Raw genomic sequence first — 14,112 nt, 5'->3', positions numbered from 1 at the left:
GGACTGCTCTCCAGATTCAGTGTGACAGGACTCAGTGGTGTGCTCCTGTCAATAAGTCCATACACTTCATGCTTACTTGCTTTGCCTAAAGTACAAATCATAAATAGTTGTATGTGACAAATTCCCCAGTATTGAACCTTCACGGCTGCCAAGCAGCATGCTGCAGAACAGAACAAGGAGGGCTATAATTTTCTTTTCTTCGTTTTGTTATTTGACCTTCAATTTTTCAGTTGTCCTTGAATGGGTCTGGAACTAAATATAGTCTTTTCAGCATTATTTATATGTTTAACCCAAAGCTCCCCACATGTGTCAAGGGACTATCACAACACTCTTCTAAATTGTTTTAACAGCTTATTTTAAATTGAAAAATGTCATTTTTGAAAAACCATTGTCAATTAATTATGATTCCACAAACTCCTACCAGCTCTCTTGTGTTTTGTAACAATTTGCTCACAGCCTACAAGACAAAGCCTCCAACTTGCTCAGAGAAAGCTCTTGAAACTGCCCAGCCCTTGAAAATGCTGACTGATCTTTAAATTAACACAATGATAATGATTTTGGCCACCAGCTATTTACAAATGCAATGCAATTTAAAATTAAAACCCCCATAGATGGATCAGTTGCCTCCTTGGGGATCAACGGTCACAGGGGTTGAAACATCCCTTAGTTTGTGGAGATACAATTCATTATTTAGAATTGGAACCAAAACCCACCACATTCGAAGGAAGTCATTAGTGTTTGGTTACATACAGTAATTCCTCCTGAGCCGAGCAATATATTTTTTCAGTCAAAAGGTCTTTCCCAAGCAAGGAAAAGATAAAACAGTCGCTGTAATGATCCTCTGTGAAACCTTGAGAAAGGACATTTTCTGCCTCGGTGGGGGTGGTTCTCTGGTGTCTATGTCAGCTACAGAGCTAACCAAAACAACAAAGAGCTGGGTGGGGGGACAGGTATAGGAGCACACATGGACGCACACAATTTCTATCATGTAAGAGAAATTTCCCCTATATCATCACATTCTGCAAACAGCATCAATTTTCTTTTATTTACATAACCAGTGTGTGCAATTTCAGAGAAGGATTTATGGTGCAGCTTGGGTTTCTGTGTGGGTTGTTCTTTTACTGTATCAATATTATGTTTAACAACATTTTTCAGTTAGAAAAATGCCCATGTGAAAGTTGAAAGGTGGGAGAATTAGGTTCTCAGGTAAGAAACAAAAACCCCACAATACTGTTTTATCACTGGTCTAAGCAATGCAAACCAAATTCAGCCTATGAATTTAAAGGGCTTGACTAGTAAATCAGCTTAGAGCTGTTATTTAAGAGCTCAGAATTCCTTGGATAATTAATGAGACAGGCTGTCCATGTGAACTTTACCAAAACGGTTTTACATCTTACAGTCAGCTCTATAACTCGACCCTAAATAGTGTCACCCAGAAAAACAATCAGACACTGCTACCAAAAATTGCTACAAGATTTCCTGTTGTTAACCACCTCCTTTAAATCCGGATTTTCAAAAGAACTAAGCACCTAAAATATTTCACTTCTGTGGGAAGAAAAAAAAAAAAAAAGCTATGCTGCAACACAGCTTTCATTTCCTTAAAGCTCTGAGTTCAAGTTCCATAGATACTGCAAGTCTAAATGCTCAGACGTAAGCAAATCACCTTGGGAAACACTTTCACAAATACAAGTTTTTAAAAAACTTTAAAAAAATTATTCATGTGCACTTGTCAGTCAAGGAAATTTCTATTGAACTTTTTTTGCTGCTCCCTAACTTTACTAGGGCAATTGAGCAAAGTAAACAGAACTCAGTTCTCACACAAGTTTGAGACCCTGTTTTAATGATTCAGCAAACTCAGGTTTAGGGCCTCTGATCAAAACCCTCTCAGCCATACCACACAAAGAATTTATTTGGTAGAAAAAAGTTATTTTAACTGAAATTTGTTACTATGGAAAAGTGAACTTCATACCAGGTACAGCCTTCGTTCTCCCAGTAGCATAGCAGAAATGGTATCACTTAATTGTCTTGCACCCGAGCTGTATAAATCAAAATTGTCTCCTGTGCCCAGCCCTGCCCCGATGAGCTCTGCCTCGGAGAATGATCTGGTGCTGATGAGTGTGAACCCACAGCCTGGTGCTGCAGTGACAGATCCTGGAGTGCTGGGGAGAGACTGCCGTTTTTCAAAAACACAGAACAGCACATCAACACCACAATGAAGATATACAAGGCAAAACCGAGGCAGTGTCATAAAATACACTCAGGGTCAATAGCTAACATCTCTGTTATAAAAATTCTATTGGTTTTACCCAAGGTTATTTCCTTAGCTGCCAGGAGTCATTTGGCTAGAGATGGGATAAGGGGGATGCTTTGGGCACTGAACATGATCTTTCCAACGATCAGATCAGTTTGGCTGTTTGTTCTGAATCACTTTCTATGTGTTTATATATAAGTGCAAATGTATACATACATGGATACTTGCAAGGTGTTTACATGAAAGCTCTCAGGAGCTTTTTGGATGTGAAACCACAATATTTTCCTTCAGTTCTAAACCTATCAAGACAATCAAAAGTAATGCTGCCAAATTTTACTGCCCTCCTGTCCCCCAGCTAGTTCCCAGTTCTTTCATATCTCAGAGGCTACTCTTTAGGGCAAAAAGACAGCTCATTAACCTAGCAATGTTCAAACTTTTATCACCTTTCTCTGCCCCTGCAAGGATAGATACTATTCCCCCAGGCTCCAGCCTAGGAACATCTGGCTTGGCCACCCTCCTCCTGTACAGAAGCACATCTCAGGAAGGGGAGCTGAGCAGAAAGGTTCTGCTGAGATAAGATATACCTGCAGCTGCACCTCTGCCAAGGGCTGACCTGCAACTATTCCCAAGCTTCTGGAGATCTTGCCATACACTTTACCTACCAGCTCTGCATCCAGACAACCCTCTGTTCCTTCCCTTGCATGATCTCCTTCCATGGCACTTTGGGGTCTCAACCCCACACCCCCCTGCAACTTTTGGTCATCCACCTCAGCCTTTGAGCTGTTCACCGTGGCCAAACTAAAGCAGGAAAGCAAGAGGTGCCATCAGCCAAGGGCTCACAATAGGCTGAAGGGGCCAATTCCTGTTGTCTTCCACCAGTCTCAGGCCTGCAGCAAGCTTGTGCCCAGCCACAAAGCTGCTGCAGCACTGGAGAGCATCTCCTCACTGACACAGGGACACACAAGGCAGCAAACTCTGAATGAGATTTTTTTTCTTGTATTCTCATCTCTGCCATGTTTATGAGGCACTCAGCCTCCCTCAGATTATTTCTGTCCCTCATCCTCCCACGAACAATAGTCCAAATCCATTCAGAGGGAAGATGCAATGGCTGTGACTGCAGAGTTCCTCCAGCATATCCTCTAGCATTGCTAAATTACACACTATTTAACAACCAAGCATCTCAATTTTATTAGTAATCTTATTATTATAGCATTGTAAAAGAAAAACAAAGTGGTGAGGGTGGGGGTTGGTGGTTTTTGTTTATTTTTTTATGATGAAACTGCCACTGTCTGGAGGAAACTTGTGCTTTGCACACACAGAAAGGAACACACGTATTTCATATGGTGCATTGCAAGCTGCATGGAATAGAAAGCAGCTGGAGGAAAATGGCTATAGAGAAATGGTTCTCCTGGGCATCATCTGTTGATTTGTTTTGTTTATAGAAGGAATGAGATTTTTATCTCTGCTCAAAATATAAAATGCTTCCATGGCACTGAGCTCACTGCTTGGCTATGCTTTCACTCAGGAACATAAATAAAAAGGGGGAGAAGGAAGGAAGGAAAAAAAAAGGTTTTCCTGCCCAGAATCCCTAGCAATGTCAAAAATCAAACAGAAAATGTCCACCAGTGACACAGTTAAAGCCTGAAAGAGGAACTAAGTCACCAAGCTACCATGGAAATAAAGGCCTTCTTACCATGCTTGTTAACAGCAAGAGTCTCCTAAAGCTGGGGAGGCAGGTTAGGGATAAACTACCCAAATCCCAATTCTCAAACCCCAGACTGAGTCCTGGTAGGATGAACATACTTACATTGTAAATACACCTTACAGTCCTTATGAGATTCCTGGCCTGAGAAGGCACAGGTTCCTACAGTCCTTCCACCATCTTGTGCCCACTGTAAAAATTCCAAGCTCACTCTGCAGCCTTGCTAGGGGAGGTTCCTCACTCCTCTGCGCGTGACACCCAGGATCTGATGGTCTCTTTCAGTTAATACCAGACAACATCTCTGTGTCCTAGGAGAACACCAGATGGCTGCTTTTCCACTCAAATTGAGAGCACTTCCATTCATATCAAACAAAAGTTACAACTCAGGAAAGAAAATATATTGTGAAACCACTGAATACTTAACTGCTGCTAAAAATTTAAACTTTTTAAAATTTTAAAACACAACTACCAAGAGATACAACTACCGAGAGACACAACTACACAATCTATGAGAAATTACCCGAGGTCTAAAACTTTCTAGCAGACAAATTTTTAAATACTATTCTTTTGAAATAGGAAAGGCTCAAGGTTTGTTGCCATATCTAGGAATAATTCTCATAAAACTGAGGATTCTTTATCTTTGTACCACCAATTCCTACCCCTGAAGAGGGGACGTGAGTGAGCAAGGCAGATACACAGAAGTGAAGGCTGCTGAATGTTACTCCAGAACAACCCTGTTTCACAAGCTACCAGAGGGGATCTGAAGCCTTTCTGGAACCACCAAGAGGTGTTTGCTCTTCCTGAAGCTTTGGTCAGAGCTCTGACCTGAATGGCTGCTGAGCAGCTATTGGTCAACTCAGATTCCCCTACTGAGTACAGTTCATCATAGCATTCACAGACATTAATCAGTCCAGTACAACAGCGTTACACTCACAGAAATCTATCCTAAAATAAATATGCAGCTTCTCAGTTTTGCTACTATGAACCTTATACTGAGATCTCTGTTGGGAGAGATTGTTTCATCTCAAGCCATGATGAGTATTTCAGAAAATCTTAAAACAGAGATTTGTTAGTCTTTGGAGAACAAACAGATCATATCGCTATTTTAAAGATGGAAGAGGGCCCTTGCAGTTTTTGACCACCATTACTCTCTGTCTGTCATGCTAGCATGCAACCCACTGAAGATCCTTTAGCTGCTCCTTCCTCTCCCAGGATGGCTTTATTTCATGTCTTTCCCACATTTCAAACCACATGCCTCGACGACCTCTTCAATTGTTATAGCTCTACTGAGAGGGTATTTACATAAAAGCTCTTTGGAGCTTTTTGGATGAGAAACCACAAACATGCATGCACAGATTACATCAGATTTATTGCCACCGAGTAAACTAAAACAATACTGAGGGTTACAGGTTCAGAACTCTGCCAAGAGTTCTCATCCAAGAGCATTCATTCAGCAGGAGCTTGTGATCATGCAATTAACAATTACTCATCTCCTCTAAAGTCTACTGCCTTTTCATCCTTCCCATGCCCCTCAACTCATAAAGAGCATCACAAGGTTTTTAGTGGCTGAAAAGAACTATTCTTTCCAAGGATGTAGACTTTACTTTGTCCATATAAGCACACAGACACTGCCCCATTTCCTACTCCCAACACACATCTCAGTTCAGCTCCTTTCTTCCAGCCTCAATTTTCCCAAACATACTTGACCTCAATCTCTAACAACCATCCGCAAATCCATCTGGAGTCATTTCTTGCTGTTCCCAGTCATTTTTTCCAGTCTTTTCCCAGCTATTGCTGGGCATCCAGCTTCTTTTCCTACCTGAGTAAAAAAAATAATATTACAAGTTTTGCCCTTTTCCTTGTTTGCTGCTTCCTTGCCCCCCCAACAACTTCACAGGTTCTGCAGAACCACAAAAGCAGCACCTAGCCAGGAAAGCCACTACCAAAGGAATGGATATGAAGAATCTTCCTCATGCTAGATGATCCCTTCATTAAAACTCTTGTACTCTTATTGACCTGCACATCACTCCAATCATAGATAACACATCTCAAATAAACAAGTAAAGCTTAAAAGAAATTGTCACCAGTGTAGCAATGACATATAAAGCAAGGGAAGAAAGAGGCAGATGTGGAACATCATTTTCTCAAGCTCCTCTGCTATTCCTAGGAAAGTGAAATAAATGCATATCCAAACCTGAATCAGAAAATTTTTTGAGCTCTTTCAGCTGCTTCACAGCAGTTAGCACATACTGAGCTTATGGAACAGTAAACTTTGTTTTCAATAGGAAAAAAAAATAAAAAAAGAGAACTAGGGAGATAAGAGAAAAAAATCCATCTAAAGATTTTCGGTGTGTCAAGGGGAATTGATAAAAAACAATCTCTCAATAATATGTCAATATTTTAAAACATTATTTAGACAGGTCTATTAAATACTATATAAAACTCCCCTACAGAAGAGCAAGGCACGGCAATCAAAGGCATAAATTACCTATGAGGCAGCAGTGAGGACAAAACAAACATTGGTATGGATGAAATCTAATGCAAAGACACAAAGGAGTGAAGAAGAATATGGGCAATTTTTTTAAATGATGGGAGCAATGTTAAAAGAGACAAGACGAAAAGAGAACATAGATCTATATTTCAGCGCTCTGAGGAGTTCTAACCTCAGAGTCAAAACTACAAACTGTTTTAACTTTTTATTTAAGAGGGAGCACAGGCAGGCTGGCAGGATACTTTGTGTGCTATCTGCAAGTGGAGTGACAAAAATCCACACACCTTGGAGCACCAAGTCCCCCCAGTGCAGGGCAGTCACAGGAGGAACAACAAGTCCCCCCAGTGCAGGGCAGTCACAGGAACTGCAGTCTGCACCCCTGGGGTTCAGGGAAGAGCAGAGTTCATGGCAGTGTTTGAAGACTTTGCAGCAGACCTGAGAGCCCCCTCTGAGCCCAGCAATTAAATGCACAGACATGGCAAGGGACAGCCCCAGTGCAATGGATGGAGCACTGCACTGCTTGCAGAGCCTTCTCTCTGAGGAAGTTGTTTACATTACCTTCTCCCATCATCTAATTTCAATTCCATTTAAAGCACCACCAGCAGGGTATTAAGTTCCTTGTGTTCCTAATACTGTCAGTAGATGGAGGCAGGAGCTCCTAGAAGATAATCTGGAGTACCCAAAAATCAGTTTGAGAGGGGCCCAAATATCCCCAAGTTAAACTAAGCAACCTACCCAAAGGCAAAGACCAGATCAAAAGTTAAAACCAAACTGCAGAAGAGCTGGGTGAAGCTCCAGAACAGAACCTGCCTGATGGAGAAGTCAGAGTAGTTCCTTCCCTTGCTGGTCTCTCCTGGCTATGCAGCCCAGTGGAGACCAGAGCCAGGCTATTCCAGGCCCCACAGGAGGTGGAAGCAGAAACTGGATTGCTCAGGGGCCGAGTCCAGCTCCTGTTTGCTCTTGAGGTATTTGTGTGCATTATCCAGCTTTGCAGCTCACTCCATTGGACATGGATCTGGAGACCATAGCAGAACACAGATAATACACCAGTTTCATGAAAGGAAGCCATCCTATCCCTGTAGGTCTGCCTTTACGTACTATTAAGGCTCCAATCTCCACTCACTAAAATCAAACAATGCTTTAATTTGGGATTTAATGGGAAAGGCATGAAAAAGTTCAGGGAAAAACAAAAACCACAAGGAATTAATATGCTGGAGATTGAGTTTTTTACACAGAGTTTTTAGGATAAAGTGCACCTTCACATAAGCAAAAAACTCAACAACCACTTGAGGGCCTTCAAATAAACACCGCTGGACACGTAATCTCTAAATTAAAAACAAAACAAAATGAGTAGAGACAGTTTCTGAGATTTGCAGTGCAAAACCAAAGCAAAACCAAAGCTGCACAGCATGAGAGGCCCAACACTTGTCTGGATAACCAAGGGGTTATAACAGCCTCTGAGGATACCCCAGAGAACCTAGGCATCTGAAGCTGCAATAGTAACAAGAGAAAACTGTTCTGCTTCTTCCCCCAAAAGTAAGATAACTTTGTTTACCTAAAAGCAGCATAATCAGGGCACTGAGTGAACTTCATTCTGGATTATCAAATGTACACAAATCTACTTTGTTTTTAGAAAAATAAAGTATTAAGTCATATGTGGTATGGCACTTTTCCAAATTATAATTCAGTAATTTATTCTGTTCCTTCTCAAGCTTACCTAGAGGTGCTTGATTTAGCTCAAAGACAAGGCCATATATTGCACAGCTGTGGGATCAAATTATGTTTGACACATTAGTGGGAATTACAGATTTTCTTGATGTGAAACTGCATGACAAAGACAATTCAGAATCTTTTAGGTGTTCTTCTGTCATCAACAGAAGTTTGCTGATGTTTCCTGTTGAGTCAGATCCTTCTAGATTTTCTGATGGGACATTTGAATGAAGAGGAGGGAAGCAGAATGATTTCCACTGATAATGGCCATTTTAGGGAAAAAAATTAAAATAAAAAAATTAAAATAAAAAAAAACCCACCAGCTGGGGTTAACAGCATATTAAAAAGCCCAAAACTTCCCAGCCTTCTGACCTTACAAACCTGATGCTGGGTTCACTGCAAACTGAGAAGCTACAAGGTTGTAATAGGGGAAGCCTCATTAGGGACCATAACCTGAGATCCCAGCTCAGAGGTCAGGCTTTGCTGGTCAGAAGGATGTGGGAGACAGAGACAAGTCCAGCAGCAGTACAGGAGCACCAGCCCCTGAGCACTCTCTGTCTACAGAGCTGTGCCCTCTGCCAGAAAGGGAAATGAGAGGCTCTGGCACCTGAGCATTAGGATGCCTCTCTGAGCCTCTCACCTCAAAGAGCCTGATATAAGAGCAGAGCTGTAGGTCCTTCTGAGTGTTTGCTGATGCTCCACACCCAGGCCTGTTTCCAGCCATAGTGGTCCTAGCAGCCCTGTGCCTTTGATGGCAGCAGTGGCAGGTGGAAAAGTTAGGGCCTACCTACCCAGAAAGGATGCAAGTTTTATAGTGCCCGTCCATTAATCTGTCCAGAAGTATTATCTGGATGTATTAGGGAAAATAATCTACTTCCCTTATGCCTGCACTCAGACCATAAACCTAGAGCTCTAGCTGTCAAATATCATTTGTAAATAGTGATCTTTCAAGGGGCAAAAGTTAGTCCAAGATATAGTATTAGATGGCATTTACTTTAGGAAAAAAAAAAAATAAATAAAAAGAAGTTTTAGCTAACTCAACCCCAAACAGTAAGGTTCTCAAAAACCAGAATGAAGTTTTTGCTGGAGAAAGATTACCTCTAAGCTTTCCCTTTAGAGCCCTTTCCAAAACCACAGATGCAAAGTAATGCCAAACAAGCAATGGTATTGAAGTCACCTGTATGGAAATACTACCTTGTCCTGAGACCAATTCTGACGTGGTTTAGTGCGGGTATGGCACCAGCTGAAGAACTCTAACACATGTGCCCCATTGCCTCAGTTTGTCCCCCATCCAACTGTATGCAAATGACTTAAGGTCAGAGGAGGAAAAATATTAAGTTTCGTTTTCATTCTTTTTTATCAGACTGCAAATTCTTTGGGTCAGGATTAACTTGTTCTGCACTGGGTGGGTAGTACCTTGATCTAGGGAGATCCCAATCTCTTAGTCTCTAGACTTGTCTCTAGCATAAGTAACCATTAATATTACTTCAATGTAAAAATGACATCTTTCTGAATTACTTAGCTTTTCAGAAACAGACAGGAACACCACTAGTTTATGTTTTGCTATGTTTGAAAGCATGCAATTAGACACGGATCTTACAAACATAAACAAACACTCCCATCCAACCTCCATGTTTCTAAAAAATCCCAGGTTTGTTTAGACAAGGGGTTGATAATCCAGTTTGAACACAGGTATCTGAATGCTGTGACAGCTTCTTCATAATGCTCAGCTTATGGTACATTAAACTTTAAAGCAAGATAAACTCCTGCTTTCATTTTATCAAACATCTACCCAGACAGCAAAAAGAAAGACACAAAGCGGTGTTTGCAGCTACAGCCAAGCATGGGATATCCAACTCAGCATATGTTTGAAATGAAAATGAACAATATGTTGCATAGATATACTACTGTATTTTTCAATAGAGAATATCACTGGGATTTGTAAATGTTAAACTCATTCTTCCCTTAAGAGTTTGGTTTTATTTCATGCCTAAAAAAAAACCCTGAGATTCACAGAGATTAGGCAAATAGAGACAGCAGTGCTTGCAATTGAGAAAGAAAGTGCTCTTAAAAGAAACTGCTCTGATAATCAGTTTGGGTGGAAGAAATCACAGGGGAGGACACAGACAAGACATTTTTTAAGAGCACTAAGTGTTATGCAACTGGTATTACTGAACTTTGGTAGTTAGCCATATTATGCTTTTTGTGGTCAATGAAGCAGCAACCTATCACAATAATAATGATGTAGCAACAGACATCCAAGAATCCATGATAAGAAATCTGCAAGACACTTTCACCTACAGAGAACAAGCAGCAAGAATTGGGAGGTAGGGGGCGAGCAGATGACTAAATCCTTCAGGAATGGGGGACAGCAAAGAGGCTTGAGCAGCCTCTTAATTTAACAGATTACCCAAAAACCAACTTCCCATCCAAATCCAAATAGACTATGTACCCAAAAAGCTTCATAGGTCTTTCTACTCCCAACATTTAATTGACTACCTTATAGAGCCTCTCCTTAGAGCTGACTTAAGGTCATGTAGAAGACAAACACTGAGAGGTTATGGTTGCTTCCACTGATTTAAAACTGGCACATTACACTACAAGCATCACCTTCATATTACACTGAGGACAATGCATGAGAAATCAGAGATGTGCTATTACATGATTTGTTATAACGAGTTATTATGTTCATTGTACCATAAGTAACAGCCTAAAAATTATCAAATCATCCAAGTTTCTTTCTAAGACTTTCATCTTCCCTCTAACTTAATTTTTATGCAGCTACAGCCTCTGCTCCCTTTCTCAAGCAATCCTTTCCCCTCTCCCTCTTTCATATGACCTCACCATACCCAAAAATGTGAAGAGATTGGTCTTATCACAGTTTAGCAAGATACCACCTGCCAGCTGAACTGTGACAAATCCCAGCTGGCCTTGCAATACACACACTCGCAGGGACTGAGGCTGAGCTGATGAACAGCAGCTCCAGGCTGTCATTTAAACCACTGAGTACCCCCATCCATGAAAACCGTGCTGAGGAAAGAGCTCAATAAGACGAATGTTGCCATGACCACATTCCTATTCTAGTGTGCACTACATCTTTTTACTCTCTCCTCTACCTGCAACTGCCTTCTGTTGAGCCTTGCTAAGCCTTTTACAGCCAACAAGGTGGACAAACTGCCTGTTCTTTGCACTCACACAACAGTTGACACAACGTGACCCCAATCAATCATACGCTACTACCATAACAAAATTTAAAACAGCAAATATTCATTCCTCCCTTTCCCCAGGACTGCCCTTCTGAAAAGACAAAATCCTGGAAGAAAAAGCTAAAAAAAGAATAATTCAATCGTTATTAAAAAATTAGGATAAGGCTTATGAAGAAAACCTCAAAGGAACTTTAAGAGTTATTACTTTATTATTACTCCTGCCATATACAACACTCATGTTTTCTAACTCCTAGAAGAGCCAGATAATCAGGTATGCAACATGATTGTAATAAAAACATTTTCTAGAACTAGAGACCTGCATTCCTATTAGCAACCATTTTACAAACTGTTTAAATAATTCCTTGAACCCAAGGTTTCAGTCATGAATAAATGAAGATGTGAGCATACATTGAGTTTTACTGATTTGTTTAAACACACAGGTAGTATAAAAAATTTCAACAAAATAGACTTAAATTAGAAAGTTGACAAGTTTGAACAACTACCACACTTCCAGATGTGCTTCAAGACTTTAACCTTACAGGCTCAGGCACTGCACTTTACTGAGATAAATAGATGTGAACAGCTCAGCCACCAGGCAAACCTACCAGCAGCCCATAGCTTATTTCATTGCAAGCTTAATAATTGCCAGCTTCCCATTGGAAGAGTGATCTACAGGCAGCTGTATTTAAAAAGCTACTTAAAAATAAACTTGAATCTGTAGATCAACAAGATTGGTTAGTAGTAATCACTGTCAGTTACAAGTGTAAAACACTTTTCCCATATAAAACTTCTGCTGCCTTTTCCTGTTGCTTTCACAGAACTCACCTTCAGCCAGGAAAGCAGACATGCTGAATGGGGTGTCTCTACTGTTAGACAATTTCCCACCTCACTGCTAAGTTGAACTTTTTGAAACCTTTATGGTAGGCCCTCAATTCAGCAGTAACTGACCACAGCCATGAGTCTGGTTTAACTCTGCAATTAGAGTTAGCTTTGTTAATAGCAAGACCAAATGTGCACTAAACCACCATGTCTTAACTTCAAGGGGAGGAACAGCTTTCCTAAACTGAGCCAGAAAATGAGGCCCTGGGCAAACACATACCAGACAGTACCTAAGATTTACAAGGAGCAGTTCTGGGTCTTTGGAGATCTCAGCACATCCGGACATGAGCTATGTGGAAGTATCAGGCTATTTCAAATGATTCACAGGTGGCCAGATCTCACCAGCTGATCTGCTGCTTTTCTGAACTGTGGATGTGCCTCTGTCCTCCCTCTCTCCCCCTTAAGCTCCCAGAGATGCACAGGTCTACAGCTAAACAGAATGGTCTTAATGATCTAGAGCTACTGTTCTTTTTCCCAATAAAATTCAGAGGAGGTAGGACTTGGATGTTTGCAATTATTTGGGCAGATCTTGTTAAGAAAGCAGGTTCACCCACCTATTTGAGAGAGCAACACATGTCAGATAGGGGTTTGACTCTTTTTAGTATCTCTAGACCCTCCCTGAACACAGAAGAAATTGAACAAAGCTCAACAGGGTGAAAGGATGACAAAATATATGCAAAACGATCTGTCATTTACATTTCTACAACAATTGTGCTAAACTCATGGTGCCATCACTATTCTCTTCCTGATTAGCTTTGGATTTTTGGTGGATTTGGCTTTTTTTCTGCAACAATCCCTGAAACCTTTTCTTGAACACTCATACAACTGAGAAAAACCCCATTGTTTTACTGGAAGGCAGGATTTGAATATAAATGCAAGTGAAAAGTCAGAAAAACACTCCCAGTTCAGCTAATATAATTTCTGAAAGAAATTGTCAGGACAGGGGGGAGTTTTTTGGTTTTTTTTTCATTTCAGCACAGCACACTGCATTGCCTACTGTGCTAACCATTACAGCTGCTGTTATTCTGATTTGTGTCTACTAGTCAGTGTGGAAAGAACAAGAGAGGAAATTCAAGCAGCAGTTTAAGTGTCTGTACACTTAAGCCAAAGAACAAGTGTGCAGCATAGTAGAGAGAAGAGATCCAATAAGTATTTGGTTTCTTTTTGACCTGGACCAATGTTCCTGCAGCCTGAAAAAATTAATAAGAAACCAACAAATAAGTTCTTAACTTAGAAGATAATTTTTGTTAGCAGTTGGTAAAGCATTTACAAGACAATATTGCAAGGAGAGAATTCTCTAAAAGCATAGTGAGTTTTGTGAGTATTTATTGCACTCTCTGCTTCCAAACCAACTCCCCCTCCACCTCCCTCCTAGGAAATTACCTTCCCGTCTCCCCTCATGGATAAGACCCTACAGATGCTGGGTTTCAGCAGGGTTTGTGTCTGATGCGCAGCCCATCTCACCGCTCTCACTTACCAATACAGCAGGACCAGGAAGACTGCCAGCAAAGCCAGCGTGGCTGTGGTACTGTTCATTTCTAGGGAGGCAAGTGCCAGGAGATCTACAGGCTCCATCTTCCTCCACTACAGCTGCAGCCTCGAGCGCTGTGTGCAGGGAGAAGCCTCCGCAAGGGCTGATAAAGCCTTCCACAGCTAAAGCAATGACATCTGCAACAAAACAGGAACTGAGAGAGCAAAAACATGTCAAGCACAAACTGCAAACCTTTCCTCTTCTCATCAACTGCACACTCTGAGACAGAACTCGAAGGTTCCCTGAATGGCAGAATGTAGCAATTTCCCCCCTCCCACTGTTGTTGACTGTCATGCCAGTAAATATTTACATACCCACTGCTTGAGACATCAGCGTTGCTGA

The 14,112-nt window shown here is 41.1% G+C and overlaps 1 protein-coding gene across 1 annotated transcript in view; it reads right to left on the bottom strand.

Annotated features, from left to right (window-relative positions):
* The window catches only part of TBXAS1 (thromboxane A synthase 1), a 227,867-nt gene extending 214,033 nt beyond the window's left edge, over positions 1-13,834 (bottom strand). The window contains exon 1 of the mRNA XM_041486019.1: positions 13,717-13,834. Coding sequence (XP_041341953.1) covers positions 13,717-13,814 — 98 coding nt within the window. The 5' untranslated portion in view covers positions 13,815-13,834. The remainder of the gene's footprint in view (positions 1-13,716) is intronic.
* Between the last annotated feature and the right edge of the window lie 278 nt (positions 13,835-14,112).

This window comes from Pyrgilauda ruficollis, unplaced genomic scaffold, assembly GCF_017590135.1.
Source record: "Pyrgilauda ruficollis isolate IOZ18807 unplaced genomic scaffold, ASM1759013v1 scaffold73, whole genome shotgun sequence".
NCBI lineage: Eukaryota > Metazoa > Chordata > Aves > Passeriformes > Passeridae > Pyrgilauda > Pyrgilauda ruficollis.
The sequence above is the reverse complement of the archived record's forward strand: the minus strand, read 5'-3'. Positions and strand labels throughout refer to the sequence as shown.